This window comes from Saccostrea echinata, unplaced genomic scaffold (assembly GCF_033153115.1).
Source record: "Saccostrea echinata isolate AGI-Se365-2 ecotype Australia unplaced genomic scaffold, CSIRO_AGI_Sech_v1 ptg000009l, whole genome shotgun sequence".
In the NCBI taxonomy this organism is placed as follows: domain Eukaryota; kingdom Metazoa; phylum Mollusca; class Bivalvia; order Ostreida; family Ostreidae; genus Saccostrea; species Saccostrea echinata.
In genome coordinates this window covers 22,638,777-22,655,559 of record NW_026889758.1, presented here as the reverse complement: position 1 = coordinate 22,655,559, position 16,783 = coordinate 22,638,777, and the positions used below count along the sequence as shown (strand labels likewise).

At 32.9% G+C, this 16,783-nt stretch overlaps 2 protein-coding genes across 2 annotated transcripts; one reads left to right on the top strand and one right to left on the bottom strand.

The window, feature by feature from the left end:
• The first annotated feature begins 26 nt into the window (after positions 1–26).
• Positions 27–6,961, top strand: LOC133182051 (adenylate kinase 7-like). The gene is made up of 16 exons (XM_061316760.1): positions 27–146; positions 1,595–1,768; positions 1,895–2,003; positions 2,428–2,522; positions 2,795–2,905; positions 3,071–3,154; positions 3,269–3,354; positions 3,479–3,569; positions 3,676–3,753; positions 4,068–4,217; positions 4,320–4,448; positions 4,725–4,965; positions 5,121–5,462; positions 5,580–5,719; positions 5,859–6,017; positions 6,756–6,961. Exons 1-16 carry the CDS (start codon positions 60–62, stop codon positions 6,792–6,794), a joined length of 2,115 nt encoding a protein of 704 aa, XP_061172744.1. The 5' UTR covers positions 27–59; the 3' UTR covers positions 6,795–6,961.
• Positions 6,962–8,022: 1,061 nt separating this feature from the next.
• Positions 8,023–16,272, bottom strand: LOC133183461 (glia maturation factor beta-like). The gene is made up of 6 exons (XM_061318420.1): positions 16,231–16,272; positions 14,754–14,850; positions 11,293–11,342; positions 9,914–10,046; positions 8,821–8,894; positions 8,023–8,404 (listed from the first exon to the last, which is right to left on the bottom strand). Exons 1-6 carry the CDS (start codon positions 16,231–16,233, stop codon positions 8,336–8,338), a joined length of 426 nt encoding a protein of 141 aa, XP_061174404.1. The 5' UTR covers positions 16,234–16,272; the 3' UTR covers positions 8,023–8,335.
• Positions 16,273–16,783: the final 511 nt, after the last annotated feature.

Below are 16,783 nucleotides of genomic sequence, written 5' to 3'. Positions count from 1 at the left end.
TTAGAAACTTTTCTGTACCTGCGGTTACTTCCCTTTCTACCTAGCAACAGACAAGCAAAATGGCCAGCCAAGATGAAGAAAAACCGAAAAGCAAAAGGATTTTTGTCAATCATGTCGACCAGTATCAAGGAAAAAATATTGCAAAGGTTAGTGTAAAGGAATTAATGGCTGTTTTCACTGTAGATTCTCTCAGACTTCTTTGGTCATCATATCTAAATCTTGCGAAGTTGGCTCGTTGATGTAAACAAAATAGTTGATCAAGTTTTTGCAGTATTCATAAACAGTAAATTAAAACAAACCAGATATATAAATATTATTCATAAATACAGTTTGTTGTTCAATATATTCAACTCTTTCCTACTACAATTTAAGTGTGTGTGAAGACTGAATTTAACAGCTACGTGTATTTGATCTGTCTTTGGACTAGATTTTTATCCAAATTTTTTAAAGAGTGCATTCTATACCCATTATTTCTCAGTGAAAAAAATAGTTTTTATAATTTAATTGCATTTTATTTTATTTGCCTATATTTCTGTCCCTAGTCAGGTCTGGTACAATCACTAGATTTAGCTACGTAGCTTGACTTTTCTTACCTACCTGAAGTAGTTTTATTTAGCTACTGAATCAAACTTTTTTCTTAAATTATCATTTTTCTCAGGATGTGCAGAAAATTGCACTTTGATGCAGTGATAATTTTCAACTTTAAGCTCATCTGAAAACAGTTCATGAAAAAATCACTCTTGGAGATGTGTCTTTTTCTGCGCAATTTCAATCAAAGTTTTACAACCTTTGGGGCTATATACAACAATTAATTTGTGACCAAACAGTTACTTCTTGAATGAAATAGCAAAGAAAACCAGTTCTGCTTAACATGAGCACAATGAGAAGCAATCATACTTATCCATGCCTCATCGCACACAAGGTGGTGTACAGTTACTCAAACAATGGAAATACATCCTTTCCTTAAAAGTGTTCAAATGCAGCAATGTTTGAACTATCTCTGCACTGGATTGCTTTTTAAATAATCCCTGGTATAAATATTAGTGGTCATTTATTTGTGATTTTTTGTCTTTTTAAAATAAAAAGGAAAATTGTGAAAAGTTGCCTTGAAATAGCTAAATAAAGCTACCTGAGGTAGGTAAATAAAGCTAAGGTAGGTAATTTTAGCTACGTAGCTAAATGTACTGATTGTACTAGACCTGCTAGTTACCAAGGACATTATGTACTTTTTCATTTTTTATTATTATTATTATTTTTATTTATTTTATTATTTATTTTTTTATTTTTTTTTTTTTTTGTACTTTTATAATTTTGACATCCGTTTTGAAGTTCAAATGGATTGAAATAGAATTTTGAGACTCTTGGCTTTAATAAGATACATCTGTTTCCGTGCCTCTGTTTCATTCATTTGGTCTCATAACATGACTGCAAATAAGGGAAGTTCTATTATTAAGCCAGATTCAGATTATTTATCTAAAGGATTATATTAGAACAGTTAATTTTCATCACAAAAATATTATACCAAATGAAGTAATTTTTGTTGAATAACGTTTTTAATTCATAGTATTAGTATGCATATAATGTTTTATTTTAGTTCATTTCTCGATGTGTGGTTGGGGCCTCCTTAGAAGAACCAGAGGAGGAAGATGATGCTAGATCCACCACTAGTTCCATCATTGCTGCCCCTAAGGAGGGGTGTTATGAAGTTGTGGGAACTGTCAAGGATCGTGAAGCCCCTAAACCAGATTTCATGAAGGAGGTCATCAAGGTACAGGATCATGGGTTGATTAGAGAATTAAAGCATTCAGTGGAACTCCTCCAATTCAAACCTATTCAAAGAGTATAAACAATTATGTTCACCATTTTATTAATGCTTAAATGTTATCTGTTGTAGTTTGATAATAAAGATCAGCTGTATGAACATTTGGTTGAGTGTGACATCATTGTGTATGACATCACAGAGGATCCTGATCAGATTGATGAAGCAGTATGGGCTGTGTCAGGTAAATCATGAAATCTATGTTGTCTTTGAAAATCTTAGTAAAGACAGAGGAAAATTTACCTGGGTATAAGAGAAATTGAACAATAAAAATATATGACAAAATGTCATTCTGCATACATACATATAATGGTAGAACTTCAGCAATTTAACATAATTGTTAACATAGTATATATTATCAACCCAATTACTGGTGATTGTAATTGGGAAATCTCTTCTGCATTAAGGAAAAAGGCCTTTGTTTTGGGAATGGGGTTAAATGTTGGCTAATATTTCATAGAATTAAAGGTTTTGGTATATTCCAAAGTGTATCCTGTAATTTAATTCATTACTGTGATGTGTAATAAAAAATAATGTAATGAAGTGGAATTCCTTTTCTTTCAGTTAATTCCATTACCTCTGAGTAACTTAACTGTTTGCTGTTTCAGAGATTCATTCTGATCTGGAGAAGATGGAGAAACCCAAAATGTTTATTTTGATTTCTTCGGTGATGACATGGGCAAAGAGCAAACCACTGGATCCTGTAAGTCAACATATAACTGTCATTCTGATTTGTATTTACAAAATATATCTGATGCATTTTGAAAGAAAAATTACAGTTAAACTTCAGTATTTCAAACACCAGTATCTTGAATACCACAGATATATTGAAGTGAGATGAAAGTCCCTGCCATCTTTTTTACATATATTTTAACCTTAATATCTCAAATCCTCAGATATTTCAAGGTTTTCTTTCAGTCCCATCAAGTTTGAGGTAACAAGGTTTGACTGTATTTTGGCTTTTCTTCTTTGCAGGATGATCCAGAAATTCCATTCACTGAGGATGATTACAGAAGAAGAAAACCACATCCTAACTTTAAGGAACACATCAGCGCTGAAAAGACAGTTATCAAACTAGGAAAGACAGTGAGTGTCATATGATAACTAAAAACTTTTAAGATTTCAAGTTAAAATCTCATGCCCAACTCTCTGAATTTCCAAAATAAATCAAACTTTATAGGATAGCATATGTAAACTGTTTGTGATAATAAGTTGATATTTCATGAATGAATTTATTTGAATTGTTCACAGAATAAAGCTAAGCTTGTGACATATGTTGTGGCATCTGGGCTTACCTATGGAGCAGAGGAGAACATTTTTCACTATCTGTTTAAAGTAAGTACATGTATATATATATTAATTTTTCTTTGATAGCCATTGTCACAATAGATATTCTGTAGTATTAAGTACTAGTAACACAAAATTCATTTGCTTTTTCTTTTTTCACAGTCTGCCTGGCACAATGCTCCATACCTACAGTGTTTTGGAAGTGGTCAGAATGTTGTGCCAACCATTCACATTAAAGATTTAGCTGCGTAAGTACAGAATGACAAATGTTGTGTAATGTCAAAAAGAAATTGGATATATTGCACACAGTTAGGGTTATGTTTTCTGAACCTTTAAAAGCCAGCAATAAAATAAATTTATTTTCTGTAATAGTGTCATACAGAATATTGCTGACAGTCGACCAAAAGTGCGTTACCTGATAGCAAAGGATGACACTCAAACCACACTGGAAGAAATAGTCAAGGTTTGTCATTGTAATGTTTCATAATTAATTTTCTATCATTTTGAAAAGTTTTAAAATATATATTGTTTAATCTGCCAAATTGATGTATGAATTTTTCCCATATCAGGCCATCAGTGAAAAACTTGGGAAGGGTAAAGTGAAAAATATCACAAAGGAGGAGGCTCTTCTCAGCAAAGATATCGAGGTAAAATTTCAAATTTATAATCTCCATAAAATGTGAAGAGTTGCATCCCATTAACAGATTACTGCAATTGTATTACATTTTGGGGGTGTATTCTATTTAGCACCTTTGGCAGATAGTAGCTATGGCTAAATCAAGTACATTGCTAAATTTCTTGTATGTATATATTTATATCTAGCGTGTTCAGAAAGCGTTAAACCAGATCTATGCTAATTTGTTGTACCGGTAAAATCAATTTGTGCCAAATATTGTACATGCTAATTACATTTACAGTATTTGCATGCTAAGGAGATATATTTTTGTGGTTTTGTTTGCAGCAGTCAGATTTCGACCAGCTTCTGGTGAACCTGAGGATGGATGCTGTGTTTGTGAAGGAGAATATGAGGATAATGTGGGTGTCTGAGGCTGGAATGGTAGAAAATATTGACCAGATCATAAAGGAGTACAAAGACTCAAGGAAGCTCCAGGTAATAAAACAATTTTCACATCATCTTTCTTCCATTTCAGTGATAATACATAGATTTAAGTCAGCCATGCACATACTGATGTTGTTATTTTAAAATTTACAGCCTCTTAGAATTTGCATTCTGGGACCACCCGCTTCCGGTAAAACAACTGTTTGTCAGAAACTGTGCGAATTCTATAAACTCCACCACATCAAAATCAAGGATGTTATCGATGAAGCCATGGAGGAACTGGTATGTTTGTTGTTTACATTAAATTCAAACAATGTTTATGTCAGGAAATAATTATGTTAAAAGAGGGGATATTTTGTGGGGTTAACAATTTTACATGCATTTCAAAATCTGTTTTCAGTATTTTAATTTTCATCGCCTAAAGTAACAAAATCTACATGAATATATTGTACTCTAGACAAACTATTACCCAAATGTTTTTTGTGCAGGTTATCATTGCTTTTATAATTTCAATTTCACATAAAGTCCACAAATAATTATAATTTGATAATTTGACAGCAAACACTGTCCAGGCGAGCAGATTCTGAGGACCAAGAAGATGATGATGGGAAGGCACAGGATGCCCAGGAGCTCCTCAATGAAATAGAACAATCCAAAAACCAGGAAACCGGAAAAATTGAAGATTCTCATGTCATTAAGTTCTTCAGAGACAAACTGCATTCAAAGCCCTGTCAGAACCAGGGTTTCATTCTGGATGGATTCCCCAAAACCATAGAACAAGCCAATGATCTGTTTGCCAGTAAGTAATGGTATAACATACATAACACACAATCTGGTTAGCAATGTAACTATAACTATATAGGCATATTAGGTATGTCTTTGAATAGCTTCAGGTCTTTCCTCCATTACTTTACAACATGTACATTCTTGAAATACATATTACTCTGTCAACAGCTGAAGAAGAGGATGATGCAGAGGAATCAGCAGCTACAAAGTTTGATAAAACAATCATGCCTGATTACGTCTTCTGTTTGGAGGCCAATGATGAGTTCTTACGACAGCGTGTGATGAACCTGCCAGAGAGCGTGGTCCATGGAACCCATAATGATGAGGATGGGCTTATGAAGAGACTTGAATTGTACCGCAGCCTCAATAATGATGAAGAGACTGTCCTCAACTACTTTGATGAGAAGGAATTTCACCCTGAAAAAATAGATGTCACAAAGGATGATTCTCCCATGATGAGAGATACAGTGGAAAAGATCAAGAAAACCATTGGAGAACCTAGAAATTATGGTATGATTGACTTTCATTTTTTATCTTGTTCTTAAGTAAGTACACAATTACAGTTTCTTAAATAGGAAAGCTCCGAGTCTTAAGATGTTGGTAAATAACACAGGGTATTAATTTAAGGTCCCACACCTGAGGAACTTGAGGAAATGAGGAGACAAGAGGAGGAAGCTCGCCTCAGGAAGGAGATGGAGGAAAAGCAAGAAAAGGAGAGACAGGAAGCTGAAGAGGCTGCACTCCGTAAACAGAGGCAGGAGGAGTGGGTAAGTTCAGAGATCAACTCAGAGAAGTCTCTCACTGGTAGAAGCTTTAACAAGATGCTTATGAAAAGTTCATTTAATGCTTTCAATTTATTTTGAAAGGCCTGTTTTGAAATTTATCTCATTCTCATAATTTCAACAGACACAGCGTTTGAATGAAGTGAAGAGAGAGGAATTTGAACTCTTGGAGGCACAGTCCATTCCACTGAGGAACTACTTAATGAAACATGTGATGCCAACTCTCACCCAAGGCCTTATTGACTGCTGCAAAACTAGACCTGATGACCCCATTGATTACATTGTAAGTTGTATAAATATTCACAGTAAACAGAATTATTACATATTTTGGTGTAACATGGAGAAATTTAATTTTTTATGCCCCCCTTTGAAGAAGGGAGGGCGTATTGCTTTGCTGCTGTCTGTCGGTCAGTCTGTCTGTCCACCAACAGTTTCAATTTATTTTCTTCACAGAGGTTGCACATACTGAAATGAAATTTGGTATACAGATTAATCATAAGAATATCTAGGTCAAGTTCTGTTTTGGGTACGATCGAGCAACTTTTGACAGAGTTATGCCACTTGGACTTTGAAAAATTCCAAATATTTGCAGTTTCCGTTCATTTTCTTTGCAGAGGTTGCAGATACTGAAATGAAATTTTATATACAGATTTTTCAAAAGAATATTTAGGTCAAGTTCTGTTTTGGGTATGATTGGGCAATTTTTTACAGTGTTAGGCCCCTTGGACTTTGAAAAATTCCAAATATTTGCAGTTTCCGTTCATTTTCTTTGCAGAGGTTGCAGATACTGAAATGAAATCTGGTATACAGATTTATCATAAGAATATCTAGGTCAAGTTGTGTTTTGGGTACGATTGAGCAATTTTTGACAGAGTTATGCCCCTTGGACATAGAAAAATTCCAATTATTTTGGGGGTGGGGGGCATAAGTGTTTCACAAACATCTCTTGTTTATGCAGAACTTGTCTTTATTTATACATGTATAATCTATTTTTCTTACACACTATTTCTATTTTTTATAGGCAGAATTCCTTTTCCAGAACAACCCACAGGTAGATTGAGTACTTGCATCCTGTGAAGCCATTGTTGTGTTATGGTGTAGATGGACATTATATCTGTGAAAAGTCATCTGTTGCATGGCCTGCACTATGACTAGTGTTTATTGTTACATTATGTACATCTTTTTCTATTGAGGTTGTAAATATAAAGAATAAACAATTACAAATTCTGTTTCTGTGTCTGTTTAAAATCACACAGTGCAAAATTCATGTACAAATGTGGTCAGGGGAAGAAGCTTATTAAATATAGATAGTTTTCCTATGACGTATTTTGCCTCAGAGTTATTCCCCTTGGCCGTCATCAGTGGTTTTTCCCTCTTTGGGCAACCAATATTAAACCTGGATAGCAGAAATATATGAGGAAAAATCTGAACAATATTAAAATTAGGAATTTAAAGATGCTTTTTATTAATATATATATAATATATTCATATGAAAAACGGTGTTTTCTACACCTCAGCACCCAGCATAAAAAGTTTAACTTGGTTAAATAATGAAGGAATCGGGGCATGTTGACCTACAATATGCATGGTGGCCATGGGGAAATAACTCTTGCTTAATTCACTCGGATGGAAAACTATAAGATCACAATGTAGGATCAAATGTCAACATTGTTATGAATGTGTACCACAGGACTGGTCTGTCTATTACTTGCTGCAAAAGATTTAAAATCCTTGACTTTAAGTCTTGAGGTTAGAGTTGCAGGTCCAACAAAAATGGATAAAATTTAAATATCACTATTTCCATTTTACATGCATGTACATACCGTATGTATTTCCATTTTACATACATTTACTTGGTAGAGAACAGATGCTAGGTGAGGCAAAGCCTATTACATTTAAGTTCAAAGGTGAAGATCAAAGGCTGATAGGTAGCTATAAGAGAAATATTCCAGCATCTCCATTGCTCAACCAGTTCTTTTTAAAATCTAAACAATTCCTTCTTGCTTGTACACACACCTTTTCTTTAAAATTCAGTAAGCTCGGTAAGTTTTCACCCTAGCCAGTTTTTTCAGAGGAGAAGCTTTTTATATATAAATGAAATGAATTGTTCAGAAACAAACAAACATTGCCACATAGAATGTCCAACTAAAGATGAATGCAGAAAAGTTATCCCTGAATGCAGATCAAAAGTTTTGTGCCCACCACTATGTTAAGAGAATACACTGGATTTAAGAATTCCTTAAATCTGGCATAAATAAAGATAAAGAATAAAAAACAAGACACAATCACCAAGTGTCAACAAATTTATATATAAATATTGACAGATACATGTACATGTATATCTAAAAGCATTTGTTAGATATGATACAAAACAAAGCTTTAAAAGGGATAAGAATAAAATATAAGTTGGGAACAAAGAAAAATATGGTCCCTTTGTAAGTTGCCTTGCTTTAAAATTGATTTGTGAGATATTGGCCCAGCATTGTAAAGGGTTTATAACTTCAAAAGGAGGTTCTTTTAGGATAATATTGGTTCATGTTGGATGAACTTGTGAGCCACATTGTTGTGTTGTTGGTCCATTATCATGTCTTTTGAGATCTGTTACACCTTGCCTAACTGTTCCAGTAGCCACTCTTCTGTGAATTCCTCTGGATTCCTAACATCAAATGTCTGCAATGAAACCGTATATATGTGATACAAATCAGATTAAAATTACACTTTATATATAAAAGTATCAGTCATGTATTTTATTTTAGTTGTGCAGAAATAACAATAAGGTGTAGTCTTCTGAATAAGTGAAAACAGCTTTGACAGTGTGAAAACATGGATGAAATTGATGAATTGCTGACAATTGTCACAGTTTTTACTCATTAACTTTCCCATTCTTGTTAAATTTCATTTTTCTTGCTATTAGTTTGTCAAAGTTTCCACTCCCTCACTTTCTAAAGTATGGAAATCATCAAACTATTAGCCATAATTATTGCCTTCAGAACTTTACTTTGAAATATAGCACTTGGCATGAAACGAGCTTTCCATTAAAATACATAATAATTATGTGCACACTAAGGTTGTCTGACTCCACCTACCTTTGTGAGACCCAGGGTCTGAATTAAACTGAGTACACTCCCTGCATACATCATTTGTTGTTCTGGGGGACAGCCTGAAAGAGATTATCAGAAGTGGCTCTATCCAGAATACATTCTCGAAACATAATCCTAGTATTAACTCCTAAAAGTATTCTATCAGAATTTAACCCCAAACGACCTTTGTCCTTCCTTTCTTTATCAAATGAAGTATGATGCGATGGTATCTAGTGTAAGACAACAGTGAGACTTCTTTATCCCCCCCCCCCCCCCCCCCCCGACTAAATACATAGAGAATAACACATACTAAAATCCATATCTATTGTAATATCAGCCTGAGTGGCCCCATATCTAAGTACTATAACTAAGTACATGATGTTTGGCCCAAGGGCTGATATGACATATTATATAGAGTTTAGTATCATGTAGTACATGTATTCTATTTATCAAATATTTAATATGCGAGTTCACATAAAGTCATTTAAGAATGTTTTGTGCACACAACCTTTTTCTTTAAAATGTAATATAACCAATTTCATGTCATTTTAAAACTAATTAAGTTGACACATTTTAATACAAAATTATGCTGCATGTATTTAAAAAAAATAAAGTTAATTAACTGTTTAACTTTATATGAAGTTAACATTACTTCCAGTTATGGATTTTTTACATGCCATTCTGATACATGATATGGGTTTTCAGACCTGTCATTGATATGGGGTATTGAGATGTCACCCATATTGCACAGTGCAGAATTGGTGTATTTACTACTAAGTACATGATAAATGAACTTATTTCTACTGTAAATGTGGAAATATTCATGTAGGGGGAAATTTTTGCCATGAGTGAAGTTTTGCAAAATTTATCACCATGCAAACTATTTCGAAAAAGGAACCATGTTGAATAATTAACCAACAAATTTTGTTAATTCTTAATTTCCACAAAAATAACCCAATAATGCAAAGGCTCTTTACATGGAAATCACAAAAGTTTACCGGTAAAAATATCCACATTTACAATATTGAGTTTATATATTTAGCAATTAAAATTTTTGATATCACATGATCATCTCCATGGGAAGAGAACTACTACTGACCTGATGGACTACTGAAGACAAAGCAGAGTGGATAAGACACCCTACCATCATCATGATGTCTGACATAGCTGATTACAATGTACCTAGGCTGGGATACTGGTAACTCTGTTTGTAGGTCATCTACATTACAATCCTGCAGGAATCAAATAAAATGATAAGTATATAAGTATGCTTAAATATAAAGTAACATGCTTAATTAAACCCTTCATCTTATTTTTAAAGATAAATAACTAGTATATTATAACTTACAAGTATGACTTTTTAATTCTGTACAATGATCCACAGATACTGACTATCTCTGTTGTTACAGACTTAACTTATAAAGGTCATAGAGGCAGAGGACAAAATGCATTGGTGTATCAATTAGGGGTCAAGACTCAAGTTTATTTGATTTGATCCTAGAACAGTACTTGGAATATGCTGGGAAAATTCAAATAAATGCTTATTTTACTGGGAAAAGTTTGAGACTGCTGCATGCCTTCAACATGATAGGGCTGGTATCAATCCTAAATTGTATAAAACTTTTCATTTAAATGTATTCAATAAATTAACAAATGTATTTGCTTTGACACACATATTTTAAGTACAAATGCCACCATAAACAGTATCAATGTCTCTGCTCAATATTAAAAGTATAAACACAATTACTAAATTACACTAGTATTATATTTCATGATTGTGAAATTGTCTAAAAGAAATTAAGACATCAAAGTTACACATGTAATCTTTTTCTTCCAAAGAAAAATGAAATAAAATATCTTTCTCTCACACGTGACAAAGTTTTATCAAGGTTTAACAAGGACACAGGAATTCAGAATATTTGTCATGGTGTACAAGTAAACAATTTGAACGATGTGAGAATCGGTTAGTAAAACTGCTACTCGGTAACTCAGATATATAGACATTTTACAGGGTAAATAAGTAGAAAACAAATGTTATTATGTTTTTTAAAATGTCACGAATTTCATTTACTGTTAGATCCATCTAGCATTTTATAAATATGATCGATTTGTTTTTATTAGTTTTCAGTTTATTTCATTAATGACTGATTGCCAAGGGGCATACAAGTTTCAAAGATCTAAGTTAATAATTGCATCATTTTTTAACCCAATTGCTAGTCAGAGAACAAGTTTATATTTTTGGAAAAAAAAACAACAAACAAACAAAGAACAGCAAACAAACTACCATGTTTCAAATGACGTTAGAACAAATCTATTTCAAAAATATCATGTTTTGTAAATAAAGTTCATATGTAGTACATTTGTTAAGTTATTTATACCAGTATATAAACATATAAAAGATAAGATAAATATATGAAAATTGTGAAGATGATATAAAAGTACCGTTAGTATGAAGTACCTGGTTAGTGGTTCACTTACCTCATATTCTTCTTCAATGATAATTTTCATACTATTTTTGTCAACTTTCACTGAAATAAACATTAACCATTTTTAATTGACACTTTCACTGAAATAACCAAAACATAAACCATTTTTAATTGACACTTTCACTGAAATAACCAAAACATTAACCATTTTTAATTGACACAAGTGTTTTGTTTGTAGTTAAGAGTAAATGGATCACAACCACACACTCAGTAAGTACACTGACATAAAATTTTTAACATTCCAAATTCAGAGAGCTTGGTCTTTATAATCCATATTGATCAATACATCGGATGACATAACTTCTTCCTGAAGGAAATAACCTTAATAACCAATAATTTATTGAACATCAGTGTTTGTGAGGAAAACAAGTTTCTAATATCACTATTCCTTTTAAGAAAACAGAAAAAGATTTCACTTCATAGCTGTACAGTAACTGATGGGGTAAAAATGTGACAGACCAGACCAGGATTTTGAACCCAGACCCCCTGAATCACTAGTCAGGTGCTCTACCAACTGTGCTATCTGGTCACCAGCAATCAAACTGCCTGACCACCTTATTCCTCTCCAGTTACATTTGGTGCCGTGCGATGCCCTGGAAGTGACAGGTGAAAGACCTGCGAGGGAAAAGCCTCTGTTGGTGTCTTTGGGGCCAATACCTTTAAGGAGGGAGAAATGTGGCAATCAGACAGTTTCAACTGTCAATGGCCAGATAGTTCAGTTGGTAGTGCACCTGAGTAGTGATTCAGGGGGGCCCAGGTTCAAATCCTTGTCTTGTCTGTCACATTCTTTCTCCTTGTCAGTTACATACTCATTAACCATAGACATTCAAAAACATTATACCGGGAATCATGATACCATGGACTATGGTGACACTTCTTGTTTACTCCTCTAGCTCATAACTTTATGACTCCTTTGCATAATGAAACATAAATGTTGAATATATATGTATCAATTTCAAGAGTAATATAGTCCGAAATTAAAGCTGAACACACTTCGTAAAAAGAATCTGTCCGCCATATTCGGTTGGACTCATGCTATATCTGAGGGCCCCTATATATAGAGCCGCTCACTTGGTCGCTGTTCAGTGTAATCAATTGTCACCGGTGTAGACGGACGTATGCTATACAGCACTTGGCAGCGACAAAAATAACTGTGTGCTTCTTCTAATGCAGGAGAGTAAGATCCCAAAGACATTTACAACAGTTGCACAGGTCAGTGCAGTATACAAACAAACACAATTACACGTCAGTAACTGCAATAAAATGTAAACAAAGATAATGCAAGATAACCAGCACGAACACGGGTCACCATTCCACGCCGATACCCGTGACAATAAAGCAGTCAGATGTAACGAATGCGAAGAGTATACCCTGGTGCTGATATCTTAGACAGTAATATCGAAAATGGCGTATGCCTATTTACGAGTCGTGCTCAGCTTTAAGTAAAGACATGTTATAACAGAATTGGATACAGAGCTGCTTAATCTACATAATTATATACATGTAGGTACAAAACTACAATGTAACTAAATTCTAGCATCCTTTAACCTGAGTACAATTTCAACTAGAGGCACATGGGCCACAATGCTCACCTGAGCCCCCCTTTACATCACAAAATTAAAAAAAATTTCCCATCTTTACAAACATGAAAAAAATACCAACTCCATATCGTGGTCCCAAACTAGCTACAAAAGGTTACAAATTAACTTGATTCAACACATCCTGGGATGCTCAAATATCACTATGACTAACATGGCCTTCCTGTTCTGCAGAAGTTAATGTACATTACTCCATAATTTTAGCCTTACTCTTACCCTATGATCTTTTATTTGAAGGAAAAAAATTAAATCCACACAACTGATTTAGTGTGGCCCTGCTATTTTTTTTTTTTTAAATGTTTTAAAAATAAAATCCTTATTTATTTCTTTTTAAAAAAAATATTAATCCCCTTTTGTAGCCCCACCTTACCCTAAGGTTTGGTTGGGTGGGCATGATTTGAACAAATTTGAATATGCACTACCATTGAATGCTTGTACACTGTATATAAATATCACTAATCATGGTCTGCTGTTCTTGAAAGGAAGGAAAAAACATTTTCCCTACATGCTCCAATGTAAAACTTGTTTCATATTTTCTGGCCCTGTGGTTCTTGAGAAGAAGATTTTCAAATAACCCCATCCAATTTTCACTATTTCTTAATTATCTCCCCTTGGAAGAGGGTGTGGCCCTTCATTTGAACAAACCTGAATGCCTTTCATCTAAGGATAGTGTGTGCCAGTTTGGTTGAAATTGACAGAGTGGTTCTGGAGAAGATGAAATTGTAAAAAAAAAAAAAATTGAGACAACGATGAAGACAATGACAGACAACAGATAAATTTTGTCAGAAAAGCTCACTTAACGAGGTTCGCTCCCAAGCTTTTGAGCAGATTTTTATCTTAACCTATATTTCAAAAATTCTGAATAATGTTTTAATTCTTACAATAAATTTGGATTCTACAATGCCAATTCAACTACATTCAGTTAAAACTCCATAATTAATTTCCATACCAAAAGCATTAAGTGAGGAACTATATTTTGTGGTAGAAGTTTTTTTTAGAAGAAAATGATCCTTTTTTCTCTTTATAAAGTATTTAAAGTATGTTAAGTTTGGAAAGTTTGGATTCCTATTTTTACATGCAGTCTGCACACAGAGTTATTTTGTGCAGTGAACTGCTTTATACTGGTCCTAAATTATATATTAAATAAACTGTCATGAATTCTATCATAATATTTGATTAATATAGCAAATATATTGTGAAAATTAAGAAAAAAATAGCCCTAATTTAAGCTTAAAATTGGCACTATTTTAGTAATATCTAAAAATTAACATCACAGACCCCCACTTTTAATTTTCTAATCTGAATATATGAGATACTTTTAACCATTCCTCTTAAATTCAGTAAAAGGTCATTACTTTCAAATGATTTTTTTGCTTGTTAAATTTTTAATGCCAGAAAAATGAATTTTTTGAGTGCAAAAAAGTCAAATAATTGAACATGCGGAGTAATTTGAAAATTTTTTCATTGTCACAAATTTTAATGTGTCTATTCAAGATGAAATAAGACTGTGTTTGTTCCCATAATTTATTTGAATAAGAATATTGGAGGAAAAACTTTAAAAACTTTAAAAATTGATTTATGTGGAAGAGGTTTTTACAGTGCAAAAAGGTAAAACTAAATGCTCTGTAGCTCCAAAAGAAGCACATTGACCCCCATTTTTTGTTTTGATTTTTAATTAAGCAATGTGTATAAATTCTAAAAATATACTTGATAAAAAAATCTCATTACTTTTGATGGCAGGATCCAACCTCCTTAAGCCTTCAGCTCAGGTGAGCTAAAAATACACCCCATACAATTTATAACCTTGAACCTTTATGCAATTCACAACGAACTCAATAACAGACTGTCTACTCACACATTATGGCAGCAACATTTTTCTCCTTTCTAAATCTGAATTTCTTCAACCTGTCAACAACCTCTGCTGGTATATCACAGACTTGAACATTTTGTGCCTGAATTGAAAATATGAAATCAGGAAATAAAATGTATATACATGTATTTATATACTGTAAACACAGTAACTGTAATATACTATTAAAAAAGTGATGCCTAATAATTTGATAGGATGTAAGTACATGTATATAGTATATCTGCAAACTTATGAAGCAGGAAACAAAAATGCCTTGATTATGTAATAAAATTCATTTTCAGTCCAATTTCAGCAAACATCTTACCCTAGAAATAACATACAGGGAAACATATTACAAGTATATTCAAGATACCTTAGTTAAAATGTACTTATTAAAGCATTAGCATCAATAGTTTTTTTTATATAGAAATAAAAGTAAATATTCAAAAAACATTATTTTACAAGAGACATCAACAAATTTGTCAGAAGCAGTGTCTCAGTTTGCATTGTTTGTAGATTATTTGAGATTGTAAGATTGATTACTGCTTGTTATCTTCACCTTTTTCATGAGTTAGAATTAAATCTAACTTTGTCTTGAGACAAGCCCATATCATAGTTAGAATAAGTTCTATATCGCTGTAATGTAGCAAATGGGAGCAGATCAGCTCTGAAACAATTCTGAAGAATACCAAAGGAGTTGCACTGAAAGTAACAACCAAATTAATCACAACAAACTTTTTTTGAGCTTGTATATGCCTTTTACCCTTAAAAATAATCTATATATAAAGATGAAAATTCAACTCATTTTCATAACATTTTTTTATGCTTCAAAATTACATGCCATGAGGACATTAAGAGCTCTCTGATTATTCGTAGTAAATGTGTAGTTTATAATGATATGCCCCTGGAAACATGGAATGAATTATATTGTTAAACTGGGTCAGTAGCTGGTCAATATCATTTTTTAAAACGATAGACTATTATATCTATGGCTTGGTTATTTGATCATACTCTGAGCATGCTCTGAGTATCGATTAAGATGGGAGACATAAAGACCATATGCAGGATATGCAGAATAATACTAAATGAATATAAAGGAAGGTTGACGATGGAAACAGAGGAGATTATTTACCGATTTCTACCAATTTTTAAACATTAAGAACGTTTCAAATACTTTCTTCAAACATGAAATCACTACTCAAGGGATAAACGCAAAGAACGAAGATATCTACATAGTATATTAAACAAGTCAAATAGAATTTACACAGTTTGCCTCAGAGGCCAGAGGAAATTCGAGGAAATGCCCCTCCCCCTATATCCAGAAAAAGATGTTTAAATGACTAGTTACTTAATTCAATTAGAGTGAAAATTATTATCAGGACTAATACAATTTTCAAGAATCGAAAAAATGAAGGAAATACAAGGACAGTAAAAAAAAAAAAATGAAACTAAACTTTAAAGCTAATAAGTCTTCTTTTCTTACCATTTTAACCGGAAATAGGAAGTGCTTTACTGTTACCTCCTTTATTTACAAAACGAAAAATGTTTTCACTATTTCTTTGGGGAATGTCTTTTTTCATAACTTTCATACACAAGTCAAAGAGTTTACTTTCTTATCCCTAATACCTAATAAATTTACTTCTTATTTCTTTCTATACCATAGAGGACTAATAATTAACAGACTATAAAGATTTTCGTTTCATCAAATATATTCTTGATATTGTTCCACGTGCATTTGTTGTTCTTAAGTAGACAGTAAAATGATTGATCAATACAGCTGCTCATCTTGGTGTTAATCGGGTACGTATGAATTAATTACTCTGTATGAGAAGCTTTCAAGTTTGCTTTGCTACTGTTTATCCTCAGAATTACTCATACATGGATTAGTTGACAGTTGTTTTTTTATTATCACAGGTGCTCGGTTTCATGATGGTATTTTGTATGTTCTTCTCACAGGCACATATTCAGATATCTTATTTCCCATTTTTAATTCATTTTAGCAGAGACATATATGTCTCTGATTTTAGAGATTGTCC